The sequence below is a fragment of the Lithobates pipiens genome, unplaced genomic scaffold (genome assembly GCF_037356315.1).
Source record: "Lithobates pipiens isolate NorthernLeopardFrog02 unplaced genomic scaffold, aLitPip1_a1.2 Scaffold_22, whole genome shotgun sequence".
Lineage (NCBI taxonomy): Eukaryota > Metazoa > Chordata > Amphibia > Anura > Ranidae > Lithobates > Lithobates pipiens.
In genome coordinates, this window is record NW_027507784.1 from 103,410,473 (window position 1) to 103,423,700 (window position 13,228).

At 42.4% G+C, this 13,228-nt stretch overlaps 1 protein-coding gene across 1 annotated transcript in view; it reads right to left on the minus strand.

The window, feature by feature from the left end:
• LOC143925685 (dynein axonemal heavy chain 11-like) overlaps window positions 1–13,228 on the minus strand; it is a 701,866-nt gene that overhangs the window by 626,676 nt on the left and 61,962 nt on the right. Inside the window, exons 7-8 of the mRNA XM_077450147.1 lie at window positions 2,715–2,831; window positions 2,149–2,235 (exon numbers count right to left, since the gene is read on the minus strand). Coding sequence (XP_077306273.1) covers window positions 2,149–2,235; window positions 2,715–2,831 — 204 coding nt within the window. The remainder of the gene's footprint in view (window positions 1–2,148; window positions 2,236–2,714; window positions 2,832–13,228) is intronic.

Here is a 13,228-nt window from a genome sequence, read left to right on the forward strand (position 1 = left end):
TGGGCATTGATTACGCATATAAAAAGATATGCAAATACCCACAAAAATGTGACCCCCAACATTAAAATTTTGAATAATCCAATTTATGCTAGATTTTACTTTAAAGTATAGCCAAAAACAATACCCTCCATAAAGCCAAATATAAAACAAACATGTTTAAATAAATATTCTTTTATATCTAAAACAAAAAAGTGCTCATTCAAAAGCAACTAACAAGTTGATTTAGCAAAACTGCAGACAACTCAAAGGAGGAGATTTACTATAGCTGGAGCACTCAGAATCTGGTGCAGTTGTGAATAGTAGCCAATCAGCTTCTGAAAACGCTTTGACAATAAAACCCGGAAGCTTTCTATGCAAAGCTGCACTGGATCTAGCATTTTTTTAATACAGACAAAATAGACAACAAAGCCTTTTGCTAGTCATAGATATGGAGGTGCCTTATTGATGTAGCACCCCCTAGCATTGCTAGACTGCTAGAGTAGGATTTTTTTTGTTTTAGTGTAGGTACATTTTCAGGCATGGCTGGCAGCCAAGCCTGTGTGTTAATCTGGGTTGGGTGAGTGATTCAGGGAGGCTGGTGACTCCCCCTGCTATCTGTAAACTTGGAGAAGATTCCAGAAGCAGTTGGGATGAGTCTAGGAGCTGGAGTGTTCTAAGGGCCCTGACCAATCCCCAACAGAAGGTCAGTAGTCAGGAGGGCTGGAAGGTCCTGAAGAGGTGGTACTGGGAGTAGTAGCCACAGGAGAGGACAGCTAGCAACAAGACCTCTATTTTTGCTACATCAAAGGGGCACATGGTCCTTGCCTGCAAAGGGCATTTGCTTTGGATCTGACTGAGTCAGTGTCAGACCATCCCATCAGTGCTAGCTGGGTCTGGGAGTTGAAGATCTACAAGCAAGTCTATGCTGGAGGTGTGTATATACTGGATGTATGTAGTTGTGTCCCTAAACAGTTTCTACTGATCAAGCGGGCATCCCATAATAACCGTTCCCCATCTAAGTTCAATTCCCCTAAATAAAAAAATACAAAAAAGGTGCAATGACTGCTTTTTGTCTCAGGAGTGATTAAGAAATGTATGTGTCTGGCTGTGCAGGGTGGGAGATAACCAACATCCATCAGCGGCTCCCGCGGGGGTAGCTCTACATTGATAATGGCAAGCAATGATATGGGTGGCCATGCTCGATCGCATTTGCTGTTGGAGTGATCCTAGCACACATACAGTTCATTTTACTACTGAATTCCCCATATATTTGGTATCCCCATTCTGAAATCCTGATTAAGGGGGGCCCACAAAACCGTTGATATGCATTGGCTTTTTTCAGAAATTTTGAGCAACAAACATACAAAGATTTTTAAACTATCAGTTTGGGCTCTTTGCCTTCTACACCATGTGTGAATTTTTATTATTGTCTGTTTACCCATTTTTTGGTAACCACCATCACCTGGGCAAAAAGTTAACAAAAATTGCACATTTGTAATCACTGGCAAATTAGTACTAGAGGGGATATCCCCCAATGGGGATGGCAGCTCTGGTGACCACTATCAAAGGTTAGATTTCTTCTCAGTTTGAACAGATTTCTACATCTTCCCATATCTCTGAAACAGAAAGAGAAGGAAATCTCTTTGAATGCCAACACATATAGGAATAAAACCAGACTAAAGTTCCAAAACCTAAAGTGGAAGTCCAGTTGCGTTTTTATTAGGATTAGTAGGAAGGGTTTGGATTATTTTTATAGCTATCCAGAGCTCCATTGGGGAGATGTCATCGTCACTGTAACAAAAGTTTTACCTGACTGGAAGTTAGGGGAAGTTTGCAACAGGGATACTGTCAGCAATAATGAGCAGACAGAGGTTCTAGGCTCCCTTACTGTGCTAGAAAGAAGCATTTTTAATTTTGTTTTCTACAAAAGATTTTTCCTCACTTACTTTCTGGTGAAATCATGTTACTGGGACAGTAAATAGAGGTAAATCTCTCCAACGGGGCCCAGGATGGCATGAAAAACCTCAACAGAGGTCCTAAACATTTATCACTCTATCAAAAACGTAAATAGATAAACATATACAATAAATTGCAAGTAAAGTGTAAACAATCCGTGTGGTGATAGTCTTGTTTGTCTTAATTGAAAAAGGGAACAAAATTGTGTTATACCTTATCCAAATGTTTGTATGGATCTTCTGCATCAAATTTAAAGATAATTTCATTTTTAAATCGATTTCTATATTCGTGCTGTTTAACCTGTAAAATAAAATGAACACAGGTTCACTGATGGGATCCATTATAGCAAACCATACATTTTTTTTTTATGAACACCTTTTCTGAATTGTATAAATCTGTTTTTACCTTGAGGTGAAAAAAAAAAGAAACTAAGTATATTTAAATTGCACCTATCTCACAGCTAATGCACACGGGCAGAACGAAAACATTTAAAATCTATATTTTGATCTGATGTGAGTTATGCAGTGTTTGAATTGGAAAGAGATTAGACATAATTGAAGATAAAAGACATACGGGCCTCACCAGCGTTTTACTGAAGTGGGGCTTTAAATTATCAGATCCATCCAGAGTGCATTACCAAGAAACATTGAATTGTTATCTTTAGACAACCTTTTTTCCAAGAGTTTACAATTTCTCAGTTCAGTGAAGCTTGGCTCCAGCTTGTTATTGGAACAAAAAGAGAAAAAATCATTTGCTTCAAAGCACAGAAGCGATCTCACCTCAAAAAGGACACATTTCCTCCTGATAACGGAGACTTCATTTGCCTGCAGAGGAGACACTTCATGCTTTACTATAAATGCAATCTTCTTCAGGTTTTTCCACCTCTCTGGCAATTCCTGAGAAGGGAATAGAGAACAGATAGTTCTAAGCTAGGAATCAATAACCTGCACTGAAATGTTCATATGTGCTGACTGTGGATTAAAAAACAATAAAAGATAAGAACTGCTAGTCTTGAACTGAAAAAGCTACTATAAGTTTAAGCATTGGCTAGCCATAGACAGGCAGAGATGCCTCACCTTGTGCAGCTGGGACATGCCAAAATACTTTTTGCCATAGTGCAGATTCAGTGGCATTGTCCATTTTCTTTAGAAGAAAGAAAGCGATTGGTGTCTGCTGTCACAGAGATATTTTAATGTACTGAATTGCAAAATCTTATTTCAATAATAAGTACTCCATTTTGAGGAACCTATTATAGCCTCTTCAGAATCTACCACATAGCTCAATCCTTGTGTAACCAAAAAGTGTTACTTGGACTGCATCCATCACTTGTAAAAAAAATGGCATGTGGATTGTGGTGCACCATAGCACATGCCCACTGCACTTTCTATACTTGTGCATTGGGATAGTACGACACAAAGTGTTGTGCATTACCATATTGAAGTAATGCACATTACGGCAACTCATTGGTCTGAAGGTACCCTAAAGGAATTGCTTTCAAAATGGAGATTAGAGAGCCAAAGGGATCTCTTGATGGTTTTGCTATGGGTCCTGTAACACATTGTTATGGCCATGACTCCAATGCTGTCAGTTACTACATTCACATCCTGCTAGCCTTGCTGATAACATTGATGCAATGTAAAAGTCAAGAAGGGGGAAAAATGAAGGTCATCAAGGTCATCTAAATCTGTGAAGAAAAGGTGCAAGCCATTTTAACTCCTTTTTTCCACGAAAACCCTGGGTTCCTGGACACACCCAGGGAAGATAATTTTCACTGCTTCCATCCCTGAACAACTCAGAAAGGCCACACCTGGAGAGGCAGAGGTAGCTCGGCAGGTGATCTGCAATCAGGTGAGCAGCCCTCTACTGTCATGTGTATGGGCAACCAGCTCAGAACCTAATAGCATGCAGCTTCTCCCAAAGATAAAAACCACTGTGGGAAGCATCTCCCTAGTTGCTACCATTGTACTCCAATTCCAATGGGGTGACTCCTTATTCTTGAGCCTGGGATCCCGTCAACTGTTTGCCTGCATTAACCAGAGCCAACTTGGACCTCACTGAGAAGGATTCTGTTTATGAGGTTAAGCACAAGTAGCTGTGTTGTTTACTGTTTAGTGATACTCACAGTGGTAGCCAGTGGAATTTTTTTTTGGGGGGCAGCAAACAGTATGCCATCCCCTCAGTCAGTAGTCACACTTACCCCCTCACCGGTGGCTTCCCCTGCTCGGTGGCAGCGGCCTGCCATTCTCATGCTCTCCACGGGTCATCACGGTGACAGCAGCTTCCATTTCCTCCCTCCTCCTCGGCGGCCAATCGGGAGGCTTCTCTTTTCTTTTTTGAGGATCAGTGTTTCAAGAGCGAATTTTCATTCGCTGTTGTAACACACCTTGGTGGGATCGGAGCATATTCTCTGCAAACCAAGCTCACCCTATTTTGAAGCCTATTAGAGCCTCTGGCTGCTGTAATTCATGCGTCCGGTGTCCTGATAGGGACTGGATGCATGAATAGGGGGTGGCCGCGGGGACCGTGGATAGATGCATGTTATGCATGAATCTAACCATTGCATATAGCAGGTGGTGTGTAGAAAGTTGTGGGTCGCCACTGAATACTCGGCTAGATTCTCTGTTATGGTGTCCTAAACAGACTAAACAGACAGATTTGAGCCACAGAGGCAATTCCTTGAAGAGTCCCTGTTTGTGCAGCATTCATAATCCCTGTTGTGTTACTCTGCAATGTACTCATGCTCTTAGCCATTCTGGCCCTGTTTTGCGTTATCGATTCTAACTTTACGTTACAGTTACTGTACATTCAGCTGATCGCCCATGTAGTTACACACATAAAGCCTTACTGAATGGCATTTTGTTTGCTAAAGAACTGGGTATCATAAACAATTGCCTTAAGAAGCCAATATCACAAGCTGAGTACAGGCACAGGGAGTGTTGACGCCCTATAAACAGGAAGTGCCTTAACAAGGACCCTGATGGCAGACCCCCACACTGAGTATTAATTTAACAAAAGCTGCAGTTTTAAAAATATTAAAAATTACCTTTGAATTTTTTTTTAAGATATTTGTATTTACCACACAACAGTATCAAATCCAGTACATAAATGCATCCATAATAGTATAGTACACAAGGATGGGAGTACACAAAGCTCCCGAAAAGAAAAAGAACACAGTGTACATTGCATAATCAACCAAGTTTTCAACCTCAATATATAATGCAGGCCACCCATAAAGTTCTCAACCTAGTACTAACTTTTCCTTCTTCCCCCCTCCCCTTAAGGGGTAAAAGTAACTTTAACAAATGGAAACATGTTTGATTAAAACAATCACAGAAACAAAATAAACCCCTTATCCCACACAAAACAGCAACAGGTCCTTTAGAGCAGTGGTCATCAACCCTGTCCTCAGGGCCCACTAACAGGCCAGGTTTTCAAGATAACTGAAATGCATCACAGGTGATATCATTTGCTGCTCAGTGATTGCAGTATTCTAGTCTGCATCTCCCCAGGTTAATACATAAAAACTGGCCTGTAAGTGGGCCCTGAGGACAGGGTTGATGACCACTGCGTTAGAGCGTGTAAAGCATTTCCTAAACTCATTCATTCTTGAGATTGCATTCCCTCCCTCACCCTTTCATAGCTGTTCAAATATCTACCTCCCTCTCCAGTGTGTCAGTAGAATCAATCCAGCAGAACCAAACCTTTAAAAAAATTTGGGGGGATCCCCAGGCATAATATGTCATACAGTATAGCAGAATATCTGCATTAACTAACCTCATCCATATCCCCAAAGTTAGAGTTTCAACAAATATCCACCTCCTCGTTTTAAGATTTCTGACATAGAAAAGAGAGAAGCCTAAGAAACAGTTTTGTGGCCGCATACATGTCCTCGTTCTCAATACCTCAGAGGAGACACAATAAGGGGTTACATATGTATGGGAAACTAAAAGTGTCAGTAATGAACTCTGTTACCTGGGACCACAAGGCCCGTACCTTGGAGCACTCCCACATGATGAAAAGTACCCTCATCAAATGACATTTATGACATATCGCAGAGTCTCTTTTATGCATGGGGAATTAACCTACAGGTGTATATATAAATGTATGGAAATATATTTGATGTAAGTAACGCAACTGGATCATCCGCTCCATTGAGGCAATAACTGTGCTTAGGTAACTATCAAGCACCTCACTCCACATTTCATTCCACAACTCTGGTGCAATAGCAGTCCAATGGGCCCTAGCTCGCCAACTGGGTGTGAATCTCTCAGACCCAAGGCAGCATAATATTTCAAAACCAGACCAGCTGGATCAGGATCTAGCAAGACAGACTCCAATTTAGCATTGTGAAAGTCCACGCGCCCCTCCAAACTGGGCAAGTGCGGCACGGCGAACTTGTACATACCTAAAACTCCAAGTCTTAGGGACTTAGTATAGCCTAGTTAGCTGCTCAAAGGAGCAATACTTCCCTTCTAGAAATAACTGGTGTACATATTTAAGCTAATATTGGGCCCACAAAGTGCCTCCTTCCAGCTTAAAAAAATTCCACCAAAGATGGGTTATGCCACAGAGGGCTATTATGAGATCCAGACAAGGACCTATCTCCCACGTTGTGGGAGCATATACAGTACAAAAAATCTTCCCAGGTAGAGACATCAACTCACTCACCTCTCTCCTCTGTAGGGATGAGCCGAACACCCCCCTGTTCGGTTCGCACCAGAACTTTCGAACAGACCCCAAATTCGAACGACCGTTAGAACCCCATTGAAGTCTATGGGACTCGAACGTTCGAAATGAAAAGTGCTAATTTTAACGGCTAATATGCAAGATACTGTCCTAAAAAGGGTTTGGGGACCTGACTCCTGCTCCAGGGGACATGGGTCAATGCAAAAAAAAGTTTTAAAAACGGTCGTTTTGGCGGGAGCACTGATTTTAATGACGAAGTGAAAAAAAAAGTGAAATATTCCTTTAAATATGGTGCCTGGGGGGTGTCTGTAGTATGCCTGTGAAGTGCCACGTGTTTCCTCGTGTTTAGAACAGTCCCTGCACAAAATGACATTAAACGGAAATAACACCATTTAAAACTGCTTGCGGTTTTAATGTTATATCTGGCTCCTGCAATATGGTTGAAAATCATTGAGAAAAATGGCATGGGTAGCCCTCCCTGCCCATTACCAGCCTATTTGGGTCTTGTACGCATATTAAGGGGAACCCTGTACCCATATTAAAAAAAGGAAATGCGTGTGGCCCCCAGGCCCTATATACTCAGAACAGCAGTATACAGGCGGTGCAAACAAGACAGGGACTGTGTAGGTTTGTTGTGTTAAGTTGAATCTGTTTGTAATTTTCAACTGGTACATTTTTAAAGTGTAGCTCCAGTCCAAAAAACTATTTTTAAGCTTTTTGGAAAACATAGGGAAGGGTTATCACCCCTGTATAATTTGTTTTGTCGTCCATCTTTTTTCATCTCACTTGCTGTTGTCTCCTTCCGTTTGCAAGTAGGAGATGTTTGTAAGTTGGATGTTTGAAAGTAGGGGCCTGCCCTATATGCTCTGCAGAAATGGCGGAACAAGGTGTTGGTTTTGCCACAACATTGTAAGCCCTCAAAGTGACTCTTGGTGGGCGCTGGAGCGCCCTGCTGTGAACGATTATATCAAGAATTGTAATTACATGCCATTGTTGAACAGTGGTAGAAAAATTGACCTTTGGTGGTTGTGGTCCTCACCGTTACTCTGGGTGGGCACAGGAAGGGGCCCTCCTGTGAAATATTATATCAAGAATTGTAATTACATGTCCCTGTTAAACAGGGGCAGAAAAATTTGGCCTTAGGCACTGCTGCTGGTGCCACCACACTGCAACCTCTTCCATATACTCTAGTTTTATTGCAGGAATTAGCCCTGCTGCAAAGCATTGCATCAAAAATTGTACTTAAACGCCCCTGTTAAACAGGGGCAGAAAAATTGGGCCTTAGGCACTGGTGCTGGTGCCACCACACTGCAACCTCTGCCATATAATTACAAATGACATTTGTTCTGCCTATGAAGCAATAAAATATTAATTTAAGTGGGAGTTTAATGTAGTGGTACTGGAGAAAAGAAAGAAGAATGTAATAGGAAAATAATTAGAATGCATAATTTGCTGGATCCATTGGGCTCCCAAAATGTTTTCTCTACCTCTTCATTATTTGACTTAAATACCCACTATCTTTTTCTATTAGGCCTTTTCCCCCTTACTGTGTGAAGCCAGATATACCCACGTAAATCCCCAAACTAGATCCCACATCCCCACTGTTAGGAGTACCACCGACCCAGGGGACCACCAGTCTCCTCCAATCCTCTCTGCTGACGTCCACCTTTTTTTTACCATAGCCCATCCAATAGGAAGTGGCTACAACAGGCAGGGGTGTGGATTTTATCTCTGAGAGGGGCTTTAAATGAAAAGTATAACATACAGTGGCAGTGCGTCCGTAAAGGGCGCAGGAGCGCTGCCCCCTCTCTTCTGTCACCGCTCTATCACCATAGATAGATTCATGCCTTGCATGAATCTATTTATAGTCCCCGCTGACACCCCCTATTCAGGTGTCTGGCCCCTTTTCTGGCGCTGGGCACCTGAATTATAGTGATGGTTTTTTTTTGGGGGAAGCACCTGATTAGAGCCGTAGACTCTAATAGGCACCCAAAAAGGTGAACAGCGGGTGCAATGCTGTGCGTTTGCTGCTCACTCAATGGTTTGTTAGCAAAGCGAAGGAATTCACTTTGCTAACACTGAACCACCTCTCAGCCAATCAGGTGCTCGGGTCTGTTATCTGTCACCTGATTGGCTGAAACATCAGACGCTGTGATTGGACGCCTGATAGAGAGGACGGAAGAAGACATCAAGGAGCACGCAGGACACCGCCACTGACCCGCTGCGAGACAGGCAAGTGCCGGGGTGATACACACTGCCAGCATTTGATGGGGCACAGTTGCAGCGGCAAATGATGGGCACACTGGCAGCATTTGATGGGGCACAGGAGCGGCAATTGATGGGTACACTGGCAGAAATTGATGGGCATACTGGCAGCAATTGATAGGTATGGTAGTTGGCACAATGGCTGCTCTTGATGGGCACAGTAGCTGCCTTTGATGGGCACAGTGGCTGCGTTTCATGGGCATAATGGCAGCATTTGATGGGCACAGTGGCTTGCGTTTGATGGCACAGTGGCTGCATTTGATGGGCACAGTGGCGGCGTTTGATGGGCACAGTGGTTGCATTTGATGGGCACAGTGGCTGCACTTGATGAGCACAGTGGCTGCGTTTGATAGACACAGTGGTTACATTTGATGGGCACGGTGGTGGCAATTGATGGGCACAGTGGCTGTGGTTGATGGGCACAGTGGTTGCATTTGATGGGCACAGTGGATGAACTTGCTGGGCACAGGGGCTACGCTTGATGGGCACAGTGGCTGCGTTTGATAGACACAGTGGTTGGGCTTGATGGGCACAGTGGCTTAGTTTGATGGCACAATGGCCGCAATTGATTTTCTTTTTTCAGTTTGTTTGCGCCTCCCCAAAAATTTTGAGCACCAGCCGCTAGTGGCACCAGTAGCTGCGTTTAATGAGCACAGTACTTGCGTTTGATGGGCACAGTGGCTGCGCTTGATAGGCACAGTGGCTGCGCTTGATGGGCGCAGTGGCTGCGCATAAAGATCAAGTAGGCTTTGTCCATTTAAGGGGTACATGAGACAGCATTTGCAGAGCGATCCAATTGATTGATATTGCAAAATCCTACTCTAACTCAGCACGCACTATCTCCTAACACTACTGACTGCAAGCTCTATTATAAAAGATAGATCACTAGCTATATAGGTGAGGTGAATATAGCGGTGTATACTGCGGTCAGGGCACACAGACAATAACCACTACACAACAGCAAGATAGAAAATCGGCCGAAAACGATCGGTGTGTACTGTGTTGAAGGTACACAGAACACCCACTGCTTCAGACGCCAACACACTACACGAGGCCGCCGCGATGGCGGCCTTATATAGTGTGGGGCGTGCACTACACAGCCTGAGCTATGATTGGCCACAGGCATCCTGCCTGTGGCCAATCATGGCTCTCCTCGCTGCTGGCGCTGCGATTGGCCAAGCATGCGGGGTCACAGTGCATGCTTGGCCAATCATGAGCCAGCAATCCACTGCGCCATCGCACACGAATTTGACGTGAACGGACCAAAATGTTCGGATTTCGCCGAACGGACGAACAGTCAATGTTCGAGTCAAACGTACGTTCGACTCGAACACGAAGCTCATCCCTACTCCTCTGAACCACCCCCCTATAGAGCATAGTTAGGTAAAGCTTCATACGATGTGGCGACCGCTGCTTCAGACATAATTGACGCATTTGAAGTTCTGGGGAAAAAACCCTAAAAAACCCTGAATCTGTACTTTTGAAATTTAATTAAAAGCTTGAAAAACATACATGACATTTTAGTGATTATGTCTAGTTATGGTAAATCATAAGGAAAACAACAGGATGGTGATCAGAAAGCATTGACATGTATTAAAATGTCCACTTTATTTATTTTTTTAAAGCTGCACTGTTTAAGCCTGAACCTATCACTGATAAATGCCTTGAGATAAGTGCACAATAGTCTTTCCTAATGCCCCATAACAATAGTTTATGATCACAGGATCAAAAATAAAAAATAATAAAAATATAAAAGTAAGTAAAAATGGAAAAATAACAAAACTAATAACAGAACTGCAGAGTTAAAGCCTTAAAGCTCTACATACAAAAGCATTCAAGAGAGGAAAATTATGAACCCAACCACAATTAGGAATGAGCAAAATGTTAATGAAGTCCTGGAGCTTTTGGCAAAATTTTACTATTTTTGCAAAATGCACTGAAGTCAATGAAAAAGGAGACATTTTGGTGGCATTTTTCCCAGAATGCAATAGGCTTTCAATGGCTCACGAGGATTAAGAGAAGCTCTTTTCAACTATTTTAATACTGTTCTTTTTTTTTTAAATGGCCCCTCAAAGCAACACTACACAACATTCAAATACACAAAAAAGGCAAAAATAGAAATAAAATATTTTTTTTTAAATAAATACACCCCCTACCCAAGTTTTGCCTAAGCAGCTCAAAGTGTGAAATTCAGTTTTTGTCTCATCAAAACATGGCCAACAGTGAAAATTATTTTGCCAAAAATACTCTCCAAATTCACTTTGTAATCTCTAATTGTAATTACTATTATACCCAGAAGCATATATAAAGCCCCTTTTTTTTGTAGATTTTGGCAAGTACAGTAAAGTTCTGTATTTTTTTGTCTTTCTGCTGCTTCATTGTGAACAAATAGCATGCTCTTAGTTTATCCTAACATTCACCTGTATATGAAACATGACAGCAATTAGATATTGTGAAAGATCTCTCTCTTTTTTTTAATTTTTACTTTTACCTTTTGCATGTTTGAATTTGACTTCTACAAGTACACTAAAAGCGCATACAAATGAGACGGAGCAATTGTACAAGGGACAGGCAGGGAATCGCAATCCTGGAAATTCAGCCTTTGAAAGGATATTACCATACTGAAACATGTTTTCAGGGGAGGCAGTTAATCAGTATGGGAGAGATCTCAATTCAAAAATGCGTAATCAGTTTCAAAGGTCAGCCGCTAAGTTAGCAGCACAGCATAGGTCTGTACATTTAGTAAGAAATTAGACACCAGAAACCTTCATCTCTTTTTGTGAAAAAAAAAAAAGCTTTACACAAGGCTTAACTTAGTAGTAAAATTGAGCCCATACAATTTAAAGCAATTTGATATAATTAGTAAAATAACCTTGGCGCCTAATGAGGTATTCTTCTCCTCTCTGGGGCTCACAGTGTTTGTGCCCATGGGCTAGGATTTTTAGGCAAAGGAATTTAAATGCTTCCAGAATGGCTTCAGCTTTATTTATTTTTTTACACTGGTTTCCACCTCATCTGAAATTTGTCCATCACATTTTGCAATGAAAAAAGAAGGTGACATTTTAAAAGCGCCAAATGTTTTGTCACCAACTTAAAATACAAGGGAAATGTAGACAGGTATGAGATGGAAAAGGTATTTTGAATAAATGGACTTTAGGCTGAACAGCACAAGAATTTGAATGAGTTTGGTGTTCTATATTTTAACTGAATGGAGGAGGATTTTCTTTTCTGAAAATGTGTTCCACTGTGACTATTTTTTTTTCATTTTATTTAAAATCCAACTTCAGTTAAAACTTTTATTGTAGATAGACTTGGGATGGTTAAATACTTTTCATTGCTGTGACATTGTTGGGTAGATCTTACTTTACAGGAGAACAAAATGAGGAAATCGGTTGTCACTGAGACAGGAAGACACTGAGATTAGTAATGTAGAACTGACCTCTGAAGGAGCGGCTGATTTTAATGGGCTTACCATTACCTACTTCCCCTCGATTTGCTCCTAGGGGTTTCCCATGGTAGATGGCCCAGAAACTCTAGAGACTGATGACAGATCCGCTCAAAGGGATTTTTATTAGTTAACAACAGTCTCTTAGTATAGGATCAGAGGGTTAGGTGAAAAGTCCAGGTACTCTTAGTGTCAAAGCCAGTATAAAGAACTTTCTTACTTTGAATAAATCCAGAGAATAGCCATTCACAACTGGATGTTCACTCTAGTTGGATAGTCCTTCTCTCACAAGGGCTAGCAGCCAACAGGGTGCTTGAGTCAAGAACAAGTCTCTGCCACAGACTTTGTGGTAAAACATGAACAAGGAAACTGGAAAAACTTATAGAACACTCGTGTGGTACCAGTATCTTGCAGCCGGTCCGGCGATACCACACGAGATTGGATTCACTTACGTCCTTCAGCTTTACCAGGCTCTTGCTAAGAAGCCAGCCCTCGCATGGCCTCCTTCTGAGGAGTCCTCCCCTGGATAACTACGAAGTTGCTGGGCCTCTCCACAACTTGAGATGGCAATGAACCACTTCCAAATCCTTTCCTTAGTTTCCTCGCCTCGGGCTAGCCAGCCCCGAGACATAAAGTCGGGTGGATCTGCACCCCAGGCCATAGGTGTCCTGGGGGGTGGTCAGGAGGACCAGGACCATGGAGTCAGATTATACTTCTGGACCGGAACCCCGAACCACATGACATCCACATCTTAAGTACCCTCTCCCAGAAGGCACAGTAAGAGTGACACTCCCAGTGGGCTGGTTCAGAGAGAAAGTAATCTTAAAGCTCCCAACCAGACTGTGTTTCCATGCCTACCAGAGGAGACAGCGCCCCCTATGGCCAGGTCGAACACCC